At 36.2% G+C, this 21,550-nt stretch overlaps 1 protein-coding gene across 1 annotated transcript in view; it reads left to right on the top strand.

Annotated features, from left to right (window-relative positions):
• Window positions 1-21,550, top strand: part of ERICH3 (glutamate rich 3) — a gene marked incomplete at its 5' end in the record, with an annotated part of 112,915 nt that overhangs the window by 36,197 nt on the left and 55,168 nt on the right. Inside the window, 5 exon segments of the mRNA XM_082612145.1 lie at window positions 505-576; window positions 1,767-1,895; window positions 6,526-6,684; window positions 11,019-11,237; window positions 19,070-19,250. Of these exon segments, the coding sequence (XP_082468271.1) occupies window positions 505-576; window positions 1,767-1,895; window positions 6,526-6,684; window positions 11,019-11,237; window positions 19,070-19,250 (760 nt within the window).

The raw sequence follows: 21,550 nt of genomic DNA, 5'->3' as shown, positions 1-21,550 counted from the left end.
CCGGGGCACGAACCCGTATCCCCTGCATTGGCAGGCGGACTCTCAACCACTGCGCCACCAGGGAGGCCCAGGAAACTTATTTTAATAATTATATTCTATTCCATTATATGGATGGGCCAAAAACTTAAACCATTCTCTTTAAAGTTCATGTTGCTCCTGAATTTTTGCTTTGAAGGGAAAAAAAAAACAACCTTTCAGACAACATATTTGTGCATAAAACATTTTTTTTTTTTATTATTCAGACTTCTCCCTAGGTTTAGAAATGAAAGTTATGGGTTACAGAGTAGGAAAACTTTTATTGCCTAATGTATGTTAGGAATTGGCTTTCCAAAGAGTTGTACCAATTTATATTCCCACTTGCACACTTATGCAGGTGATTCTTCTCCATCTCAATGACAAGAGGGGTAAATGAGAATACAGTTAGATAGTGGGATTATTTTCCTCTAAAAATTTCTTTGCTACAATTGATATGATTCTTTCCTCCACTCTTTCCTGTATGCTTAGCGTTACCATCAGCTTGAAATTAAAAAGAAACTGGAGACATTAGCTAGGAAGGAGCGAATTCAGAGATTTAAGGTAAGGAGCTACATAACTCGTTTACTTCATAATATTATGTCATGATTTTGAAGGCCAATGGTACTGTTATTGAAGTGGCTTGGGGGCACTTTATTTTGGGGTAACTCATAACTGAGGTCAAATGATCGTTCTACCAAGCTTAAATCTTGGCCACTATTATTACAGAAGATCATGACAAAATAGGAGCTGCTGTGCAAGAGAAACTGTAAAAGGCACAAGTCATTGAAAGAAAAACTTGAAACCATTTTCTCAAGTTTGAAATTTTGCTTTTGTATTTTCTTGATTGATTTGTGATAGAGGCCAAAAGATTTGTTTGTCATAAAAGGTAAAAATAGATGGTGATATTCCCAATAGACTGATAGACTCAAATCTATTTTATCTTAGTCAAAACGTACTCTTATTACAGAAGTGTTGTTAAATAACAGACCATAAGTCAGTTTTTCAAAATCAGAAAAGTTGGTGTGTAGAGATTTGTGGTTAAGTCAACTTTATCTGTAGTGTCCTATATCGAGGACTGATAGATTCTATAATTTATCTGCTGAAATGTTGACGGAAAAAATAGTTACTGGAAAATGGCTCCTGAAACAGTGTTCTATTCACTCTCGCCCAGATTCCCAGACATACTAACCAGATACATGGACACATTATAGCACTGGCAGAAATTCCTGATAGACACTTCATTTCCTCTGTACAATTTTTATTCGTAACATTTTCACCTATAGCTGCACTTGGCGAAAGACCTATATTTTAGGTCCCCCATATGTAATATATAACCCTTTGCTTATGGCATTATTTAATATTTTTTTAAGGCAGAAAAGTAATACTTTCTGGTAATCTCTACTGATCAGAGTAGTGAGGAACATTGTGCTTCTTGTAATTACCTGCTTAAAGCAGATTAATAAATATTATTGCTGAAACTAAGGATACACTGCATCTGTAGCTATTACTGTGAGCATAGCTATTTCTTTGGATAAAGCATACTCAATTTCCTGCCTTTCACTACCACACCCAAGTCCCCAGTACAGCTGTGGAAACATCTCCTGATTATCATGATGGTCCTTAGAGGGAGTACTTTTGAAAAGAATGAGAAAGAACTTCTCTAGTCATGTAACACCTCTTATATGGCAGGCACTAAAGTAACCTAGATTACTAATTATGCATCGGTTTGTTAAATCACTTTCTTATTCTAGGGAGAGCACACAGGATGGACTATAGGAAATAACATGCCAATCCTGTCTCCCCGCCCCCCAGTTGGCCCCAAGACTAACCATGGCCATAGTGTTCTGGTTGATAAACGACATTCCAGTCCAGTAACACTGGTGAGTCACGTTAATAACACTCTGACCTGCACCATGCCAACTAATTAATTCATGATTTTGTATTACTCTCAGAAAGAAAGCTCTCTGGGTACATGGTTGTATCATCTTGGGAATCCTACTGAGTGAAAACATAATCTTGTATCTATTCAACTCTGTCTTTACTGGTTGTCCCGCCTTCATTCAGTATCATGCCTGTCAAATCCATTTTGTTACTGCTAGATTAGTTTTCTTAAAGTGCAGATTACTTATGTTACTTACATGCCCAAATACCTTCACTGGCTCTGTGTCACCTATAGAAAAGCCCAGACTCTTGCACCTGACATTGAAGACCCCAAGCCACATGACATCAATTTGGCTATCCTAACACTTTTCCCCACGATTAGCCTTTAGCACCCTACAATGCAGCACAATTGAACTATTGGTTGTTCCATGCATGTTCTATATTTTCTGACCTCTGGATTTTTTTCTTGCTGTTTCCTCTACTCTTACCTTATCTTAAAGCTTCTTTAGGCATACAAATTCAATGGTACTGCACAACATGTCGGGCCAGATACGTACATCTGAGCTTCTTTTATCAAAAGTATATGCACACAGTCTAAGATAAAAATAATTAAATGTACAGAAATTCTGTTTAAAGAATTGCACACTGACATTTCATTGCACTTTGATTCATTTATAACCTAGAAGTGGTATTTGCTTGAAGGAACATAAGGTAGCTTGAAACAATATAGATACAGGAAAAGACTTGCAAAATATTTCCTGGCAGTTGTTGGTTTCAGCTTTAAATGAATTGATTTGATGACATCTTTATTCTGGCTTTGTGTGGCCTAATGTATTTCCTTGTTAGCATGAACATTTTTTTGGATTGCACAATATGTGTAGAGGAATTGCAATGCTTTCACAGATTATTGAAGTAGGTTCATCACATATAGTGTTAAGCTTTGACATTTTCAAAAGATAAATATGTTTTGACATTTCTCGATGAACAGCTCAAGTTGTGAAAAGCAACTGTCTTCCCTTTGTTGTTATCATATTTCCAGGCTTCATTTAAATGTATATGTACACAAATAATTCTGTTATTGGGTGGCAAATTCACTAGACTCTCAAAAGCTTATCCTGGGTGAAACAAAAGAAACAAGGGCCATTTTCTATCTTCCCACCTGTGTCAGGGAGGAAAAACCCTTGAAAGTCTTTCTTTTCAATTTTCCAGCTGAACAGCCTCAATAAGTAGTTTATGATACATCCAGGAGATGTTAATGTGGCAGGAGTGAGAAAGTAATTTAAAATTACAGGAACCACTGACACCAGCACTTTAGCAGCCTTTCTATCTGGTAAGCCAGGATTCTTCATTTAATCACCCCTGCGGTGCTGCTGTCTTATAGGGGATACCTATGTGATCTTGGAATTGCAGTTCCCATGTTACAGAAATTCAAGTCCTTCTTTTTTGTTTTCCTAACTTGGTTACATATCCTCTGAATTGTATTCCTGACCTCCAGGTGCCATTGGGATAAAGATAATAATCCTTTTGGGATATTGCCATCCATTTTTCTCTTTAAACTTTCTTGAGTGAATAAGGAGAGCATATGGTGAATAGTTACTTCACTTGGTCACTAATTGCACCTAAACTTTCAAAATAGCATGTAGGCTTTTAGCTTCACCATGCCATTAAAACTGTGGAAGTCATTCAACTAATTTTGTACATGCTTGGAAAATTCACCCCAAGAGATCTTCTACTAAGAATTAGAAATGCTCAGCTAAGCTGAGTAATCACCAGGTAGTCAATTTCAATTCACATTCTGGTACAGTTTTGAAAATGTTAAGCTACAGTGCCATATATATTCCAAGAAAATATATTACGAACAGTTTAAAATATAGCAAATTTAAGGTGGCTCCTGATGTGAACTACAACAGTTTGTAGTTCACAGCTGTTAGTTGAACGGCGCAGATTTGTTTTTAGAGATACATGTAATCGGTTAAATATTTGACTGCCACATTCATCTAACTGAATGCAAATGTGGGGAGGTAACATTTAGCGCACAGCAGCCAATAGATCATGTTCTAGTTTAGAGTAACCTGCTTTCCAAGTCCTACATTCAGTGTTTTTGCGTTCAGTTGGATTTTTTGACAGGAGTGGGTTTTAAGGAATATTTGTTTTACAGAGATCAAAAGACTTCTTTTGGATGATCTGATCCCTTTGTTCAGAAAACTTCTAGTCTGATTTCTCTTTGTGGGTTTTAAGACCTTTCACCTTTTGGCTCGTAGAGGATTGTCTTTTTTCTTTAAACCAAATGCTGCTCTAGTCAGTCCACTTGGCTTCTTGTCTAGGTTTGTATGTGGAGACCAACATAACGACTTTAACATAAGGATGCGCTCCCCGCTTCAACACACACACATGAGTCTCAGCTCCTGCACCATCTCTACTCTATGAGGCATCAAAAGCTCAGACTCCTTTTGTGTCATTGATTTGCCAAATTTAGTGCGTTGCCTTCATCCACGTATACCAAGATGGTATATATATCACCGTGTGGCTCTTTCAGCCAGAAAGAAGGGGATAAGGGGAAAGTGAAGATGCATTTCTTCTTTCTATGGGCATGATCTGGAAGTTTCATATAGCACTTCTGCTCACGTCTTACTGGCCCAAACTGAGGCATACATCTATATGGAGTTTCAAGAGACGCTGGGAAATACAGTCTTTATTTGTGATCGGCATGTTCCCTAATAAATATTCTATTACATGAAGAAAGGAAAACAGATATTGGGGAATAGTCTCTTTGCTACCCTTCCCATGTCTGGCTCACAACTCACTCTTCTTACTTGGATGTTCAGATTTACCATTCCTCTTTTCTCCTTATCATTTTCTTCTTTTGCTCATTCATTTGGATAAAATGTAATTACTTCTGTGAAACTTTAATTTTTACTAGTCTCATTGGCTTATTCCAAATAACTTTTAGTTCTAAATTCTATTAGTTTTCAGGTATTTTGTTGTTATTGTCTCTTTGGCAGTATTTGTGTGGTTCATTTGACACTAATTGTCTCGTGCTGCCATTAGATGTTAAAAATTACTTTTTCATCTCACAGTGACTGGAGTTAGAATTCAATAAGTGTTAACAAAATCAGAGTTTTGGCAACATATAACATGCTTGTCAAGATGACGCTAAGACCAACTTTTGGTTGGTGGGAGCTGCCCTATCACCAGTTTTTATGTATTTATACAACACTTTTCCAGAGTTGAATATTTGTTGTCACCATTACACCGTGAGTCAATGTAATAAATCTTATTCATTAATCATTTATATACTGTTGTTCTCACACTCTCTTACCCAAATTTGCATGTATTATTCTTAACAGGTTTTCTACTGTTTTATTGTAATAGAACAACTGGGTCAAACATCTTGTTTTTTCCATTTTTGAAACATTGCTGATCTTTATGCTAAAGTTACAATGTTCTGTCAGTGCTCCAAAAGACACATCTAATGCTCTGAACTGGCACTTTCAGTTTTCTCTGTAGTACATTCTTGATTAGAAAATGCATCAGTCAGGGTCTCAGCAGGAAACAGATGGCTCACACAAATAGGGTAATTAGGAAGGGTTTAATAAAGAAACTATTTAGAAAGATGCAGGTGGGGTTAAGGAAAACCAGCTGGGGATGTAAAGCATGCTGGGGTGAATACAATGGGAAACCACACCACATAGGCTTAGGGGGAAAGAGAGGACTTGGATACCAGAACCAGCTGGCAGGTTCTGGGAGAGGACTTCCTGATAGGAGCTGTGACCTTTGTTGGAGGGACCCAGCTGGCCCATCATAGCCTTGGTTGGGAAGGGTCCAGGAGCCTTAAGACCCCAGTCTCCTTCCCTCCTGTCTTTTGATCTCCTGCCAGTGTCTTTAACTGGCCAAATACAACTGGAATCCTGAGGTTAGTTGATGTAGTCCATAAAGAAATAACTCCCAGCAGCCAGAGCAGAACAGAGAAGACAGAGAAGAGGGGCAAATGGAAACTATCCAGCCTGGAAAACATCTCCATTTTGACAGTGTTTTCCAAAGTTGCCAGTTACAATTTTTCAGTTTTGTTTTCCTAGTATTTCAAGGAAGAGGTTGAATAAATGGTAATGCATTAGAAGTAAGTATTTGCCTTCCCTCTTTTTGACTTGTATTGTTTGCTTTTACTTCAGCACCAATCTTAAGACCTAAAAGACTTGTACTAGAGTTGATGTTGAAAACATTTAAACAAGAATGAGTTCATTTTAATCATAGGCCCTTAGATCTCTAAATTAGGAACATTATTCAACTTAACATTTAATTAAACAAAGCCATTCAATGTACAGCATCAATTAGGTATTGTAAGTGAGTTCACAGTGTGAGTAAAATACAGGAACCTAACAGAGAACATCTCCTTTATCGAAAATACTCTACAATTGTGGCAGTTAGGTATGTAGAGGACTTCCACACCATATGTTTTAGCAAATACATTGGGTCATGAGAGTATGTATAATGGAAGGACATAATTAAAGGTTAATCTGTTCAGTAAAAAGGCACCATTAATTAGTCTAGGCAATTTGTTGAGCTATTAATTGGTCCCAGAAACATGTCAAGATACTAATTTAAATGGAATTTTTTTCCTTAATTGTCTAGACAGCCCCTCGACCATACACTGCCCCAGGAAATATGCAGCCTCCAATTCGATTACAACCTCTTCCCAGTAATCCTGCAGTAGGAACTGCTCCAAAGGTAACTTCAGGGTCCAGATCAAAAAACTCATTGCTGGAAAATGAAGCTCCATTTCCCATTGGGGTAAATGCTTTTTCTTCACAGTCTTTAAGATGCTAGATTCAATTAATCTATTTAGTGAAATATATACTGTGCACTTATTAAGCACTTGCCATGTACGTCTGTTTAATTATTTCTTACTTTAATTGGAAGGCCTATAATTTCTGTGTTATTGGGCAAAAGAGTAAGGAATAGATTTGTAATAATTTAAGATGATCTCTCATGAATTTGAAAGGTTGTGTGAAAAACAAAGAGGAACTTTTTATAGCTAGATATGACTTCTATCAGAATAGACCAAGTTTTGACTGCTTCCAAATTTTAAATGCATGAAACCTAGAAAATGAAACTTTCCAAGAATAGGTTTGCATTTGCATGCCGACTTACTTTACCATCAGTGTATGAAATTGCTTCAAGTTTGACTCTGGAGAAGGTTGAATATAGAAGGAAAAGAATGTCCATCTTTAAAAAAATCCTGAATTAATCACACACAGAAGCTTGACTATGCTTCCTTTTCAAGGTTATATCTCAGGTAATTTTCACTTATTTTAATAGAGCATAGGAAGGAGGTATGGTAGCCATAAAATATGAGTTACTTAAAAAGGAAGGATAATTGGGACATTTAGTAATTAGGGAAGGTATTGTTTGTATTTTTAAGACCAAGAAGAAACATTTGCCAGCTTAAGATAGAATCTGTGTTATGAGTACAATTGTAATTATGCTCAAATGGGTGAAGTTAGCTCCATTAATTATTAGGAAACATATGACATATGAAATTAAGATATTTTTATCTACAGCTGACAGATGACCTTGACACTAAGAAGTTAATTCAGACAGATAAATTATTGTTTTTCACATTAAAAGTACAAACATAACCTAAAATGATAAGTAATATTTAAATCCATTTAATATGCTTTTCACCTTGTGAAGCATATTTTACAAACCTTACTTTAGTTAACTCAATAGTAGTTTCTTGGAAAGAAGGAGAAATTAAACCAAAAGTGGTGGCGTTTTTTCTGGGACGACTGCTTAGAGCAAGGCGGGAACTTATTGGGTCAGAAGCCAATTAGGTTGACACTTTCTTGGATCTCGTCTCCACTTTAAATGTCCAGAGATTTCCCATTTCAAGCTAGTGTCCAGGAATAGTCAGATCCTGAGAGACTGTCTCAAGCTAACTAAAATAACACATGACCAGCCCATTTTTTCTCACTATAGTAAATCAAAATAGGGAATCAAATCATAATTAGAGACCATTAATTCATCAGATAACAATTAAATCAAAGCTTGTAGGAGCAGTACATTTTTCCCCTTATAGGCAGACCTACATGGGAAGCCAGATCACAATGAGGAGGTTGCCTGGTGAATATGGAATCAGAATGAGGGAATATGGTAGAATGGAATGTTAATAGCATCAGGTCATCTTAGCTTGATGCATCTGTCTCCTCTTAGGAATGGGCTTGCCAAAGGTACCAGAAAGCTCAAAGGTCTTTGGCTAAAGCCCTCTGTATCCCCCAGGGATAACTTTGCCTTTAGGACCGGAAATATTCAAAGCCCAATGGGTGGGATTTCCTGTCCCTTAGTTAGTACTCAGATGGGCACTTTCCACAGTTGCCAAGGTGATTTTATTCTCTTCTAAGTTCCTATATCTATTAACTCTACTTGATTGGACCCATCTTTATGTTAGATATGTGAACACTATCAATCAGGTAATATTTAATTTTTTCTGACTAGCGAATAATTTTTCTTTTAGGTGATTTTTCAAATCTGCTCTGAGCCACTGGGTAGATTTATTAATTAAATCTGCACAGGGCCTTTTATTTTACCATTTCCAAGTTTTGGGGTGTGAGTGAGTGAGGGATTGCACTTAATGATAGCTTACACATGTGGACAAGATTGAGATCAATTCCATGTTAATTTCAACTAGCTAAACTTACATTTTCCATCCAGTGGAATTTATTGGGCACTTACTATGGACTGGGTCCTGCTCTAGGCATTGGTGATATATCAACTATCAAAGCAGACAAAATTCTCTAACTTTTTGGAGCTTATACTGTGATGTACGTAGGCAAAATATGCTGCCAGGAAAGACATGCAATTCTTTCAATGGCACTGATGATGAAAATTACTTAATATAAAATCAGACAAGAAATTCCTAAAGAATAATAGTCTGCATGATTGCTGAGTATGTAGTAAGCACCCACTAAAAGAGTAAAATATATGCATGGGGGAATTGTTTGAAGGTGCAACAGACTTAAGCAGGTTGAATTTTCTAAGTATAAAGGGTGAGGAGCTTTGATTTAGGCAAAAGCAATTTGGTCAAAACAGACTGGCTGAGATGCTACTGAGTAAAATTAATGGTGTGATTGAAAATGATTATCCTTAGAATGAGAGTTTCTTATACACTATTGATAGGAGTAGAAATTGGTACAACTATTTGTGAAGGCAATATGGGAATATCTATCAACATTTTAAATGAACATGCTCAAGCATTTTAGCATATTGGAATTTATCCAGGAAAACACATGCATGTGGAAAGAAACAGATTCAGGAATATTTAGTATTGTAATATTTGCAATAGTGAACACTTGGAAGACACCTAAGAATTTATTGTTTAAAAATATTATGGCATATTAAAGTATATTAAAAAGTAAGGTAAATTATTTATACTGGCATGGGAAGATGTCCAAGATGCTTTGGGCTAAAAAAAAGCAAGGCAAGGAGCAGAAGGTTAATTTTCTAAATTTACTAAACCATTTCCAAATAAGGTATGCCATTGATTGCTAACTACTTAGAAATTAAAAGATAACTCCCAGGCCCAAAAAGTTCTGGATTCATTGATTTTATGGTTTTATTATCTCGTTTTCACTTCTTTAATTTATATTTGTTATTACAATGTCAATGCACACTATCACAGAAAAATTGGAAAATGTAAGAAAAGAAAAATGAGAGCATAAATAATACCTACAACATCAAGCATTCTAACAATTCCAAATCCCTTGGTGAATATCTATTTAAATCCCTTTCTGTTCACATAAATGTTGTTTTCAATCAAAATATGGCATATACATGCCTTTATTTAACCTGCTTTTGTTTATTCAGCAATGAGAATGTTTGGGGAATGACTTTCCTTTCATAAAAATAACTTTTCACAATTTAAGCTCTCAAAATAAAGAATAAATTGGCTGAAAATGAATTTTAAAAATACAAAATAAAGTGGTAAAAATGATTAAAGATACTTTAAAGTTTGGGAAACTACCTTAGATATACAAAAATTATCAATATGTGAAAGTTCATAGGCTCAAATATACCCGAAACATAAAGTTTTTGTTTATACATTAGGTGCTTTTAATCATTAAGGTAATACATGTTGACTAAACTTATATGCCCTCACCACCCCAGAATAATTCAAATCCACAAAGGCAATCCTGTGTTCAGAGTCTTCCAGTCATCCCTGATTTTATCAAAATCCACATATAAATTATTTAAAACACATGTATGACCACACTGCATGGACCTTTTTATATCAGGACTCTGGACAAATAGATTAACACTATTCTTTTTAAAGCCTGATGAGAATATATTATCAGAACAAAGCAAAATTTAGTTAAATATCCTCCTACTGATGGACTTGGTGGTTCAACTAAATTTTTTTTTCCTTTTTCTTTTCTTTTTTCATGGAAAGGCATTTTATTTTAAATATAGCAGCACGGGCATGTCAATCCCAAACTGATCAACTAAATTTTTTAGACATATGTGTGTGTGCATGTGTGTGCCTGTGTGTATCCTTATGCACATTTACATAAGTGTACTTGTGTAGTTATCTGGGTGAAATTTATTCCCACAAGTTGAATTTCTAGGAGAAAATAAACTGAATAGAGACTTTGGGTCAGAGTCAGGGGTTTTGGTTCCTTGAAACCATATTATCAAGGAATGTTATAACACCTGGGTGGGTGAAATCAGTGGAAAAAAAGTGCAAATACCCTATCGTTAAGTGAACTATCCAATCCTATCTCAAAGTATAACACTTTGAACTTCTTGATTTTAAATTGTTTAATTGTACTGGGTCCCCATAGATTTAATGGATTGTTGCGAGAAAATCCCCAAAATACTATAAAAATGCCATCACTGTATGTTTGGTTTAAAAAATATACTTAAGTAAGGTTAGAAATCCATGAAAATTTAATTTGCTATGGGTACTACAAAATGCCATTTTTCAACAGATTGAAGTGTTTTAAGTTTGCCTATTGATATCAGTTGTGTTTGCACGCAATGGCAATCATACAGTCTTGTATTTAATTTGGGGTTATGTTGGGTCACCACTTCTACTTCACTTGTTCTTATGTCATGAAATGTGATTACAGGGCAAGAAGGCAACGATGAAGTTCAGGAACTCCATGGACAATTCACAGGGAATGAATCGATATCAATTTCCAAAGATTAACCGTTACATGATGCCTATTCCTCCTCCACTTCCTCCCCCTAATGGAAAAATCACAAGGGAAAATAGACCTGAAACATGGAGAAGGAGAAGAGTTCGTCCAACCACTGCTCCAAATGGCTTAGAACCTCTCTTTACCAGGGTGATTATAGAATCAAATTTTCTTTCATTAATTTAGCACCGATTACATTGCACTGTTAGATTTCTAGATGAAATCTAAGAGAATCTAGGGAAGTCGAATGCAAAATGACTTGCATAAAGAAATATAATAATTTTATAAATGTAGTAATTGTAAGCTTGAATGAATGTGAAACCAAATATTTGAGTAGTTCAGTTGAGTAATTTAGCATAATTGAGAAAAAAATCAAGTAAATCTTGTATTCCAATTTACTTTGTATTATACCCATTTCCAAATCATTTATTTCCTTTAATTTGCCCATTCAATCACATGTCAGGAAGTATTTTAACATTTAATTTGTGAATATTCAGGGACTTAAATATATCGAAAAACACAGTGTACAATATAAAATAATTATTAACACTCACTTTTAATAATTTTGGCAAATTACTGTATAATATTTATAAATATTTTCCTTTCAGTGTTCTTAAAATATATTATAGCTTGTTGTAATCATTCCTTAAAATACTGATAAAGAAAATAGTCCTAAGGCCAGTTATACTTTATACAGATACAGGCTAGTATGAAGGCAAAAGATCTCTTAAGTTTTAGAGTGTAAGTATACAACTAATAACAATTATACGTAAATTTTGTGGTTGTTAGCAGATGGCTGGGTCAATATTTCACCTGATGGAGAATCAGGAAGCGAAGTGCCAACATTGCATGTTGACGGCATGTTGGCTTTCCAAAACCAACCTCGTTCAAGTGCTCTGTTTACCCCTTGTCCACATCTCCCTCCCAGCAGCTTTCCTCACCAATAACTTGCCTCACCAATAACCTTCTCTAAAAGTTGGGACTATCTTCCTTGTGCTTGCTCAAATTTCCTCCTTTCAATCCACCTTTCACTAATTCTCTTTCTTTGTTATGGTCTCTGAGAGAGCCTGTACCCCTCATTTCCGAGGCCCACCCTCCACCCTGTTCCTTGATCTTATCCTTTTCCACTGCCATGGCACTTTGCACTGTCTGTAATTCTCCTCTCCTATTTGGATTTTTAGTCCTTCCTCTAGTATTCATCTCTGTCTCTCAACATACCCAGGCATAGAGTAACCAAGTCCTTTCCTCACATTCTGTAGCCTGAGACTTCTGTTTTCTCCTTTTCTACTGCAAAGTTCTTGAAGAGTAGTTTACTGTAGCTCAGTCTAACAAGCAACCCCTGGCAACTCAGCTTACATTTAATTTCTTTTTCTCATTATTATCTGTTGCTGGTCAATGGCAATTCTGGGACCCAGACTGGATGAGTAGTCCCTGTCCTGGGGTATTTGGCCTTGTGGACAGCAGAGCCATGGAATGCTCTGAAGATTCCATTCAGGAGTGACACATGTCACTTACACTTGAATTCCATTACCAAAGGTTGACAGCAATGGAGTGGAAGTATCATCCTCTCATAGAGATGTGCAGTGAATATTTGGGGCAATGATAGAATCTACCACATCCACTAAAACTTACTTTGAATTCTTTGAATGCTGGCATTGGTCTCTACCAGGCCAACAAACGTGCTTTCTTGAAGGCTGTGGCCCCCACTTGCAAAAATGGTGACTTCCTCATCATCCTCATTTGGTGGCAGCATTTGATTTTCTGATGCTAGAATATATTACTAGGACAAACTCTACCTGGTCATACTTTATAAAAAATGTTTAAATCTCATATAAACCATGAGAATATATAAAATCTATATGTTCAAGTTAAACAACAATCAAACACCTGTGTACATACCATTACTTCCCAACAAAGTAGAACACTTTTTTCATGTGATAAACCCCCTGTTTCCTGCCCTGTCACATCCTCTTCTCCTTCCCAGAGCAACCACTATTCTGACAAATGTGTTAACTGAGTCCCTGCTTTTCTTTGGAGTTTTATTACTTGTATGCATAAAACTTCAAAAATAAGCGCAAACCTAGCATTGCAATGAAAGGGTAATATATCTAGGAGAAAATAAGCTGAATAGAGTCTTTGGGTCACCATCTAGGTTTGTTTCCTTGACAGTTTTAAGAGCCCCTTGTGGGGAAGTGAGAGAGGTCAGGTCATGAGTGTGTCCTAGAAAATGGGGCTCACCAGAGTCAGGGCATCTAATGAGGTCCTCTGTGGGCCAGATACTGGACGTCCAGGAGGAATATGGTCAGGCAAATGGGCTTCCGTAGCTGGGCACACAGGAGAGAGCAGCAACTTCTCCACCCTGTGGTCATGACAGGTGAAGCACGGATAAGCATCTGAGCCTGCTTCCCCTGGGCATTCTATTTTAGTTTAGAAACACAGCAGGTGTCAGCAGGCATCCTGGCTCTGACAGACATTGGCATGTCTGGCTCTTGAGTTCACAAGGCTTCAGTCTGACTTGGTCTTTTTTTTTTTTTTTAAACTTCTGTTCTCTCTTTTTGGAATCCTTATTTTGAGAATGTTGGGACTACTAGACTGATGCTCTAATATTCTTAGCTTTTCCCTCCTATTTTCTACTTCTTTGCCTTTTTGCTCTACTTGCTGGGAGATTTCTTCAATTTTATTTTCCACACATTCCATTTAAATTTTTCTTTTTTAAATTTTATTGAAGTATAGTTGATTTACAATGTTCTATTTAATTTTTGCTGTACAACAAAGTGACTCAGTTATACATATATATATATTCTTTTTCATATTCTTTTCCATTATGGTTTATCACAGGATACTGAATATAGTTCCCTGTGCTATACAGTAGGACCTTGTTGTTTATCCATTCTATATATAATAGTTCGCATCTGCTAATCCCAAACTCCCAATCCTTCCCTCCCCCACCCCCTTCCCCTTGGCAACCACAAATCTGTTCTCTATATCTGTGAGTTATTGACATTTTTCTTTTCCTGCCATATTTTAAATCCTAGAACTCCTTTTAGTTCACTGAATATAATTTAGAAAGCATCTCATTCTTGTTCTGCATGATTTTGATTCTTTAGTACTAGTGGAGACTTGCTTTGTGGGCTAAGATATGTTCAGTCGTTGTAAAAAATGTGATTCTTTAATTGTTGGGAGCAGAGTTCTATAAATGTTCAATAGGTAACAAATGTCCAATTATGTCATTCATATTTTTACATCCTTACCATTCTTTTTTATCTGCTTGGTCTCTTAGTTCCCGAGTTCTAGTGATAATTCATTCTCTGTAGTTGTGGATTTGTCAGTTTCTTTTTGTAATTAGTCAAGTTCTGCTTTGTAAATATTGAGAATACCTGGTTATATGCTCTCAGATTTGGGATACTTTACCTTACTGGTGAAGATATTCTGATCCTCTTTATCACTTATTACTTTGGCCTTAAAATCTATTTTGTCTAATAGTATTTCTCCTTATTTTCTTTAGATAATATATATATGTATATATACATACATAAATATAAATATATATTTATATTTATACATATATATTTCTTTTACTTTCAGTTTTTCAATGTCTTTAAAGCTTTAGGCTTTAAATGTGTTTATGCAGCATATGTGTGCTTTGCGTTTATTTCAACCCAAGAATCTCTGTTCCTTTAATAAGTGAGTTTAGTCTAATGGCATTTATTTTATTTAGTGGTATATTTAGATTTACTTCTACCATCTTAGTTTGTATTTTCTACTTACCATGATTTGTCTTTAATAGTAGCATTTTATACTGTTATTGCCTTTTCCTCAAAGCTTCCCTCTCTTGCCTCCATGGCACTCTACTTTCACGATTCTTTGTTCTCTCCTTTGACCTCTCATCTTACTCCTCTGTGCCTCTTTCATCTTCACCCCTAAACCTGGCCATCACCATAGGCTTAGACCTTGACACTTGTCTTTCTATTCAAAATGCAGTCACCTTCCCACATGGCTTCAGTAGCTTTCTGGATGTCTCTTGGATCTGTCACTAGCTCCTAGGTCCTGGGGTTTAGAATAAAATTGGCACAGTGGGGTAAATCATGCACTTTTTTTTTTTACAGTGTACAGTTCATGGTTTTATCATATTCAGAAGTTAGGCAACCATAAGCACCATCTAGTTTCAGAACTTTTTCATCACCCCAGAAAAAAAAAACCCATATCCATAAGCAGTCATTCTCTAATCTTCCTTTCCCTACCCCTTAGCAACTACTAATCTACTTTCTGTCTCTATTGATTTGCTTATGGATATTTCATATTAATGGAATCATGCAATAAATATTCTTTTGTGTCAGGCTTCTTTAACTCAGCATAATGTTTTGAAAGTTCATCTATGTTGCAGGTTGTATCAGTACTTTCTGTTTGTGGCTGAATAATATTCCACCATATGGTTGTACCACATTTTGTTTATCTCATTGTCAGTTGATGGGCATTTGGGTTGTTTCCACTTTTTGGCTATGAATAGTGCTGCTATGAGCATTTGCCTGCAAGTTTTTGCATAGACATATGTTTTCATTTCTTTGGATGTATACCTAGGAGTGGAATTGCTGGGTCATATAGTCACTCTACGTTTTACTTTCTGATGAACTGCCAAACTGTTTTCCCAAGAGACTACACCAGTTTACATTTTCATCAACAATGTATGAGGGTTCAAATTTCTCCACATCCTCAGCAATACTTGTTACTGTCTTTTAATTCTAGCTGTCCTAGTGGGTAAATGGTATCTTACAGTGTTTCAAATTTGTATTTCTCTAATGACCGATGACATTGAGCATCTCATTCATGCCAATCATGCACTTTTCATTTAGTATTTAGATTTATTTTATTTTGACCTAGAAAAGATTCATTTAAGGAGAGATGGCTCTCATGATTAATTTACACATTAAATTCATTATTTCATTTCATGACTACCTTCAAATGCTCTTAAAAGGAAAGAAAGAGGTAAATGAAAGAGGTAAAGAAATATGGCTTGCTGGTGGCCACCTGTTCCTCTGTGAATGTATAGAACAGGGTTCCTGGCTTCTGTGGTCTGTGTCTCTCGGCCATGATCCATGAACTTCCTACTCACCTTTCAGGCATCTGTAATTACACAGGGCTTATCTGGAGTCTAGGAAACCAAATGACAGGGTGTAGATCTTACAGCCCAGCACATTGTTTCTGTGCTCTGTTGCTTTATAATTTGGAGATATAATACCTGCAGAGATTTTTAATACTTTTACAGAATCTATGTGACTAGTTAGGTTTTGCTCTGAGGCTTACCTCATCCATCTGCAGAAATTCTGTGTTTCCACTCAGGACTGCTCGTCACCTACTCCACACAGCAGCCTACTGAAAATGTGGATGGTACTATAAATAGTGTTTATATATGTGAAAATACAGGCTTTCAAATAAGAATCTACTTAATTATTATGCTTATCAATTAAAGAATAAAAGTTTGTTTTAAGTTTTTATATGTTTTACGATAGAGAAAGCAAAGAACTTCTCCAGGCACGAACTAGTCTGGAGATTTCTCCATATCTGATTGAGGACCCCTATCTACTTCCTAGACTCCAGTTAAGCCCTGTGCAATTACAGATGTCTGAAAGGTGAGTAGGAAGTTAGCAGATTGAATCAGGAAGCAGAGGGTTAAAGGCAAGAGAGGCAGAAGAGAATAAGCAGAGTCCATCTCAGTAGTAGTAGAGTCTACATAATGATGTTAAATTAAACTTTGTAGAATAACTCCCAACATGTTTCTCCCCTGCTTAAAACCTTTCACTAGCTTCCCCTTTCCTAATGAAAGTGAGTTATTCTTCTGCCTGACTTTTAAAATGTCAGTTTTATGATTATTCGGGTGTGTTGAGACCTATAGATCAGAAGACACTTGCCTTTAAAAAGACAGTTTTTCCCTTATAGTTCTCAAGAGGAAGGGACATTCCTGTTTATTTTAGTCAGGATTCCATCTAGAATATTGTTTGACACATATCTGGGCACTGTGGCTCAGCCAAGTTGATAAATAAAATTAGCCATCACACCAGGCCATGCAGGGCCACCCAGGGAAGCACCAGGGTTGTCAGGAGGGGCGTGGGAGGAGAAGGTGGGAAAGAGCCTCCGTTGTGGTTTCCAAGGAAGAATTGGGCAATGCAGGGTAAGCAGGCATAGGATGGGATAGTATGATTGATTTTGGCAGGCTCTGGTGTTGGGCTGTCCTGAATTGTATGGTACCTGATGCTGGGACAGGGGAATATTGGCCCAGAGTGTTAGAGGCTCGGGGAAGGTGGATATGGGCTCTCAGTTGGTTAGTGTGCACATGATAAATGTTCTCTCCAGGGAGCTTGGAGCTGAATTTGCCTTAGGCTGGTGATTGTGGGTTGGGTTGCACATGTGCATGTCACGTTCCACAGTTGCTCAGGCAAGAGGAAACATGAAATGACTTTGTAACCAAGAGCCAAGCCTGACATCATCCCTTTGCTTTCAACAGTGACTCAAGGAGATGTTTCTAATCTGCAAAGAATTATCCAGTTTGCTGATTTACGTTCATGGCTCCTGTTGTCCCTGAAATATTTCTCTTGATTATCTCTCTGTTTGGGAGCTCTGTCCATAGGCAAGACAATTTGCTCAAATTTTAAATCTCAGACTTTCCCACCCATTTACACTTTTTGGACTGTCATTTGCTGAATTTCATCAAATTTACTACTTCTAGTTTTTGCTTCAAAGAAATAGGAGTGAATGAGAAAAAAAGTCCTCTGAGGTAGAAGGGAATGGCTTTGGAGATGGAAGTATTTTAATAGTTCCTTCAGAAATTTTTTTTGCAGCTTTGTCATTCTTAAAAAAATGCATGCTTCCAAGGCATCTGTAATTCAGTGAGATCAAACTCAAATAATTGCCTTGGATTCGCTGAAAGTTGGTCTCTTCACATTTTTCATTTAGCTAAAAATTGATTTTTAGAAAAGTGAAGTAGATTAAAAGTAATGCCTGGTATTTGTATAGTTCTAGAAACCTATGATATTCTTACTAGGACCTCTTAAAGTCTCTCAAGGAGCCATTCCTATTTCTCTGCCTCTTCTTCCTCTTCCTTTTCTTGCTTCTCTTTCCGGGTCTTCCTCTTAGAGGTTAGGCAAACACTATACTTATTCACTACTATGAAAATACTTCAGAATATAAACTAGGAGGCAAGGCATTGGATATTTAATCTCTGGTATTTAAGTTTAGTGTTTATTTTATAAGTAATTTAAATAGGTCAATGCCATAGAATACCAAGTAGATTTATGAGGTGATTTTTTTGTTGGGTTTATTGTTTGATATTAAGAATAATATTAATAATGCTGGTCTTTCATTGAACTGAATGCCTCCTGTGAAACTGGATAACCCCAGGTACCCAACATACATTGTTTCTGATCCTCAGAGTGACCATAGAAGGAATCAAATGTGTGCATCTCCCTCTCACAAAGAATAAGCTCAGGGAAGGATGTATTGTCAGTGCTCAAGTATAAAGATAACACTCAATTACAAAAACAATTGCTAAATTACAGTTAATGTCAATTTGAATTAGAACAAAATTATGTCACCAATATTTATTTAATTAATTTGATTTGAATTTTTACTTGAGAACTAGCAAAAAGAACCAAGAGTAGTTTCCTCTTCCCATCACTGGTATTTTTGTTGCATGTAAAACATAGATACATACGTAAGATAAAAGGTGACAAACATTGTCCAAATCCCCAGAATTTACATTAAAAATACAAAGCCAAAATGTATATATGTTGTAATTGTTAAAGGCATTTGTTTTGTAATGGGCTTGACTTTTTGTGCACTGTATATAGATTGACATTTTATAAAGGTTTTGTTGCAAGGTACATAAAAATAGCCTTTTCTATTCTTTGTATTACACCCTGATTAGAAGGTGATCACACTCTGATTAGAAGGTGATTAGTTAATAAGCCCCCTTTTTTTGTTTATTCTAGGATTCAAGAAGGATTCATAAAACACCATTGCATAGTAATGCAGCTATTACAATGATCTATTTGGGGAAAAACGTGCACCTAGCCTATGATCACTCATATTTCCGGGATGAAATAAAAGTTTATCAGCAGCACTGTGGTGGGGAAAACCTGTGTGTCTTCACAGGCAAACTACTTGAAAAAGGTACACATAAAATGTGAATGTTTTAATTGCTTGCAGTTGATGCTCTAGATAAGCTATTGTTGGTATAATATCAAAATGACTTTAATCACTCTATGAAATTATGCATATCCAGGGACTTATAAACCAGCTGCCTAAAAGTAAATCCAGATTTACTGCTCCATGATAGAAACTGAAGCAGCAATTACTCTTGCAGATTGTGGAATAAAGAATTTGGAGTGATTTAACCCAGTAACAGATTAATCTTGAAATAGAGATATATGATCATTAAAATGTTGTACGAATAAACTGTCCCCCAATTTACAAGTTAACTGTTTGTCTTGCCATAGTGAATTACATCATACATTATTCTAAGAGAAAAATATCAGATTGGCAATTTTTTCTTTAGAACTATGCTGAGATAAAATCACAAATCCAATAAACCTCAGGGTGAATCACACCTAAATAATGCAGTACAAAATTTGGCTACATACTTTTATTACATTTTCATTTCCCTTTTATCATAAATCCATGTTTGTTAGCATAAGATAATTTTTGTATCCAATATAGGATTTTACATATTGTACCAAAGTGTTTTTTTTTTGCTCAATATTTAGTTATGTGGCACAGCAATTAAAAAGGAAGAGTTGTTACAGGATTATGTTTGTTATTTCCTTGCTTAAGACACTCTGTTTAGAAAGTAATAGTGTTTTTACTGATTAAAAGAAATATTTATATTTGGGTAATCTAGATACAGACTTAGGGATTAAAGGGAGGAGTTGGGGAAAACATGGAGTTGTTACTTTTGGCTTTTCTGATTTCCCTCATCAATCAAAAATAGTGACTATTAATTTAAAAAATTCAACTGCTTAAAGAGAACTATACATATTTAAGGATAAAATATTGAAAACTTACCAACATAAGAAAGGAAAACACTTGAATGTTGGTTTTTTTTTTTTTTTTTGTGGTACGCGGGCCTCTCACTGTTGTGGCCTCTCCCGCCGCGGAGCACAGGCTCCAGACGCGCAGGCTCAGCGGCCATGGCTCACGGGCCCAGCCGCTCCGCGGCATGTGGGATCTTCCCGGACCGGGGCACGAACCCGTATCCCCCGCATCGGCAGGCGGACTCTCAACCACTGCGCCACCAGGGAAGCCCCTGAATGTTGGTTTTGACTTAAAGTAAAATATTATATATTATGATGAATTATATATATTGTATTATAATGATAAAACATTTTTCTTTCCAAAAATGTATAAAATTTCTTTTTAAAAAATAATGCCAGAAGCTACTTTTTCCCATTTTATGTACTTAGCTGAAACATAACTTACTTTGTTTCATTTTGTCATAGCATCTGAGAGTTCGTTCCTTCCATTATGTAGATGAGGAAAATGAGAGGCATCCAGAGGTACAGTGGCTCCCCAAGGTCACCGGTCCAGTTTTGAGCAGGATTGAGAGCAGATCCCAGCCCCCTGACTAGGTGCAAGATCCTTGTTTAGTACTCTCCAACCCCAGTTAGCTATTCTCAGTAGCAAAGGGTTTCCTGTATTTCCATAATATGAGAAGTATGAAACCCCTAATAATAGTGATTAGATACACTTATTTTTTAAAAGTATCACTTTCAACTATTAATTTTGATGAATTGCTGAAATTAGCTACAGTCTCAAATTGGAGTTAACATAATGAAACTTTTCCTGGGTCTTAGATCATGCTTTAATCAATAGAGTTCATATAAAATGGCTACTTGACTGCTGGGAAATGTGGCACATACAGATGAAAAATGAACAAGGCTTAGCTGAATGATTTTCTGGGAGATGATGTACACTCTGTGAAAAGATTGCAAAACCAAAGGTTACAGGAGAATGTTACTTGGCTAAGTGTTATTTTGCGTGCACATTGATCCCAGAACTGACTTTTTGTTATGTCATCGGACAGTCTTGAATGATAGGTTGGAATGGGGACTGAAGTAATTGAATCCTGTCCACACAATAGTTTTGTCTCAGCTTGCCCTTGATTGCCATGAAAGTAATCATTCAAAATGGAAAAGTTGGGTGACTCAGAGTTGACTTGTGGTTCAGCAATCTTAGCAATTTAGTTGGACTGAAAAGAATCTGCCCTTTTTACAAATCAAAGCCGTGCATGATTCAGTGAAATGTGAATAGGTTTTTAGAAGACTTCAGTTTTAAAAAAGGGCCTTTAAAGTTAGGCTTGGAGCAGTAAACTCCTTCAAAATGTAGCATTCATTAATTTCTCTTGCTTTTGGATGAGAATAACAATACAATTAATTATTTGGGAACATGGCAAGTGCATCTTTTATTATCATAGT

The sequence above is a fragment of the Mesoplodon mirus genome (genome assembly GCF_964341445.2).
Source record: "Mesoplodon mirus genome assembly, chromosome: 3".
Classification (NCBI taxonomy): Eukaryota; Metazoa; Chordata; class Mammalia; order Artiodactyla; family Ziphiidae; genus Mesoplodon; species Mesoplodon mirus.
This window is presented reverse-complemented; position numbering and strand designations above follow the sequence as displayed.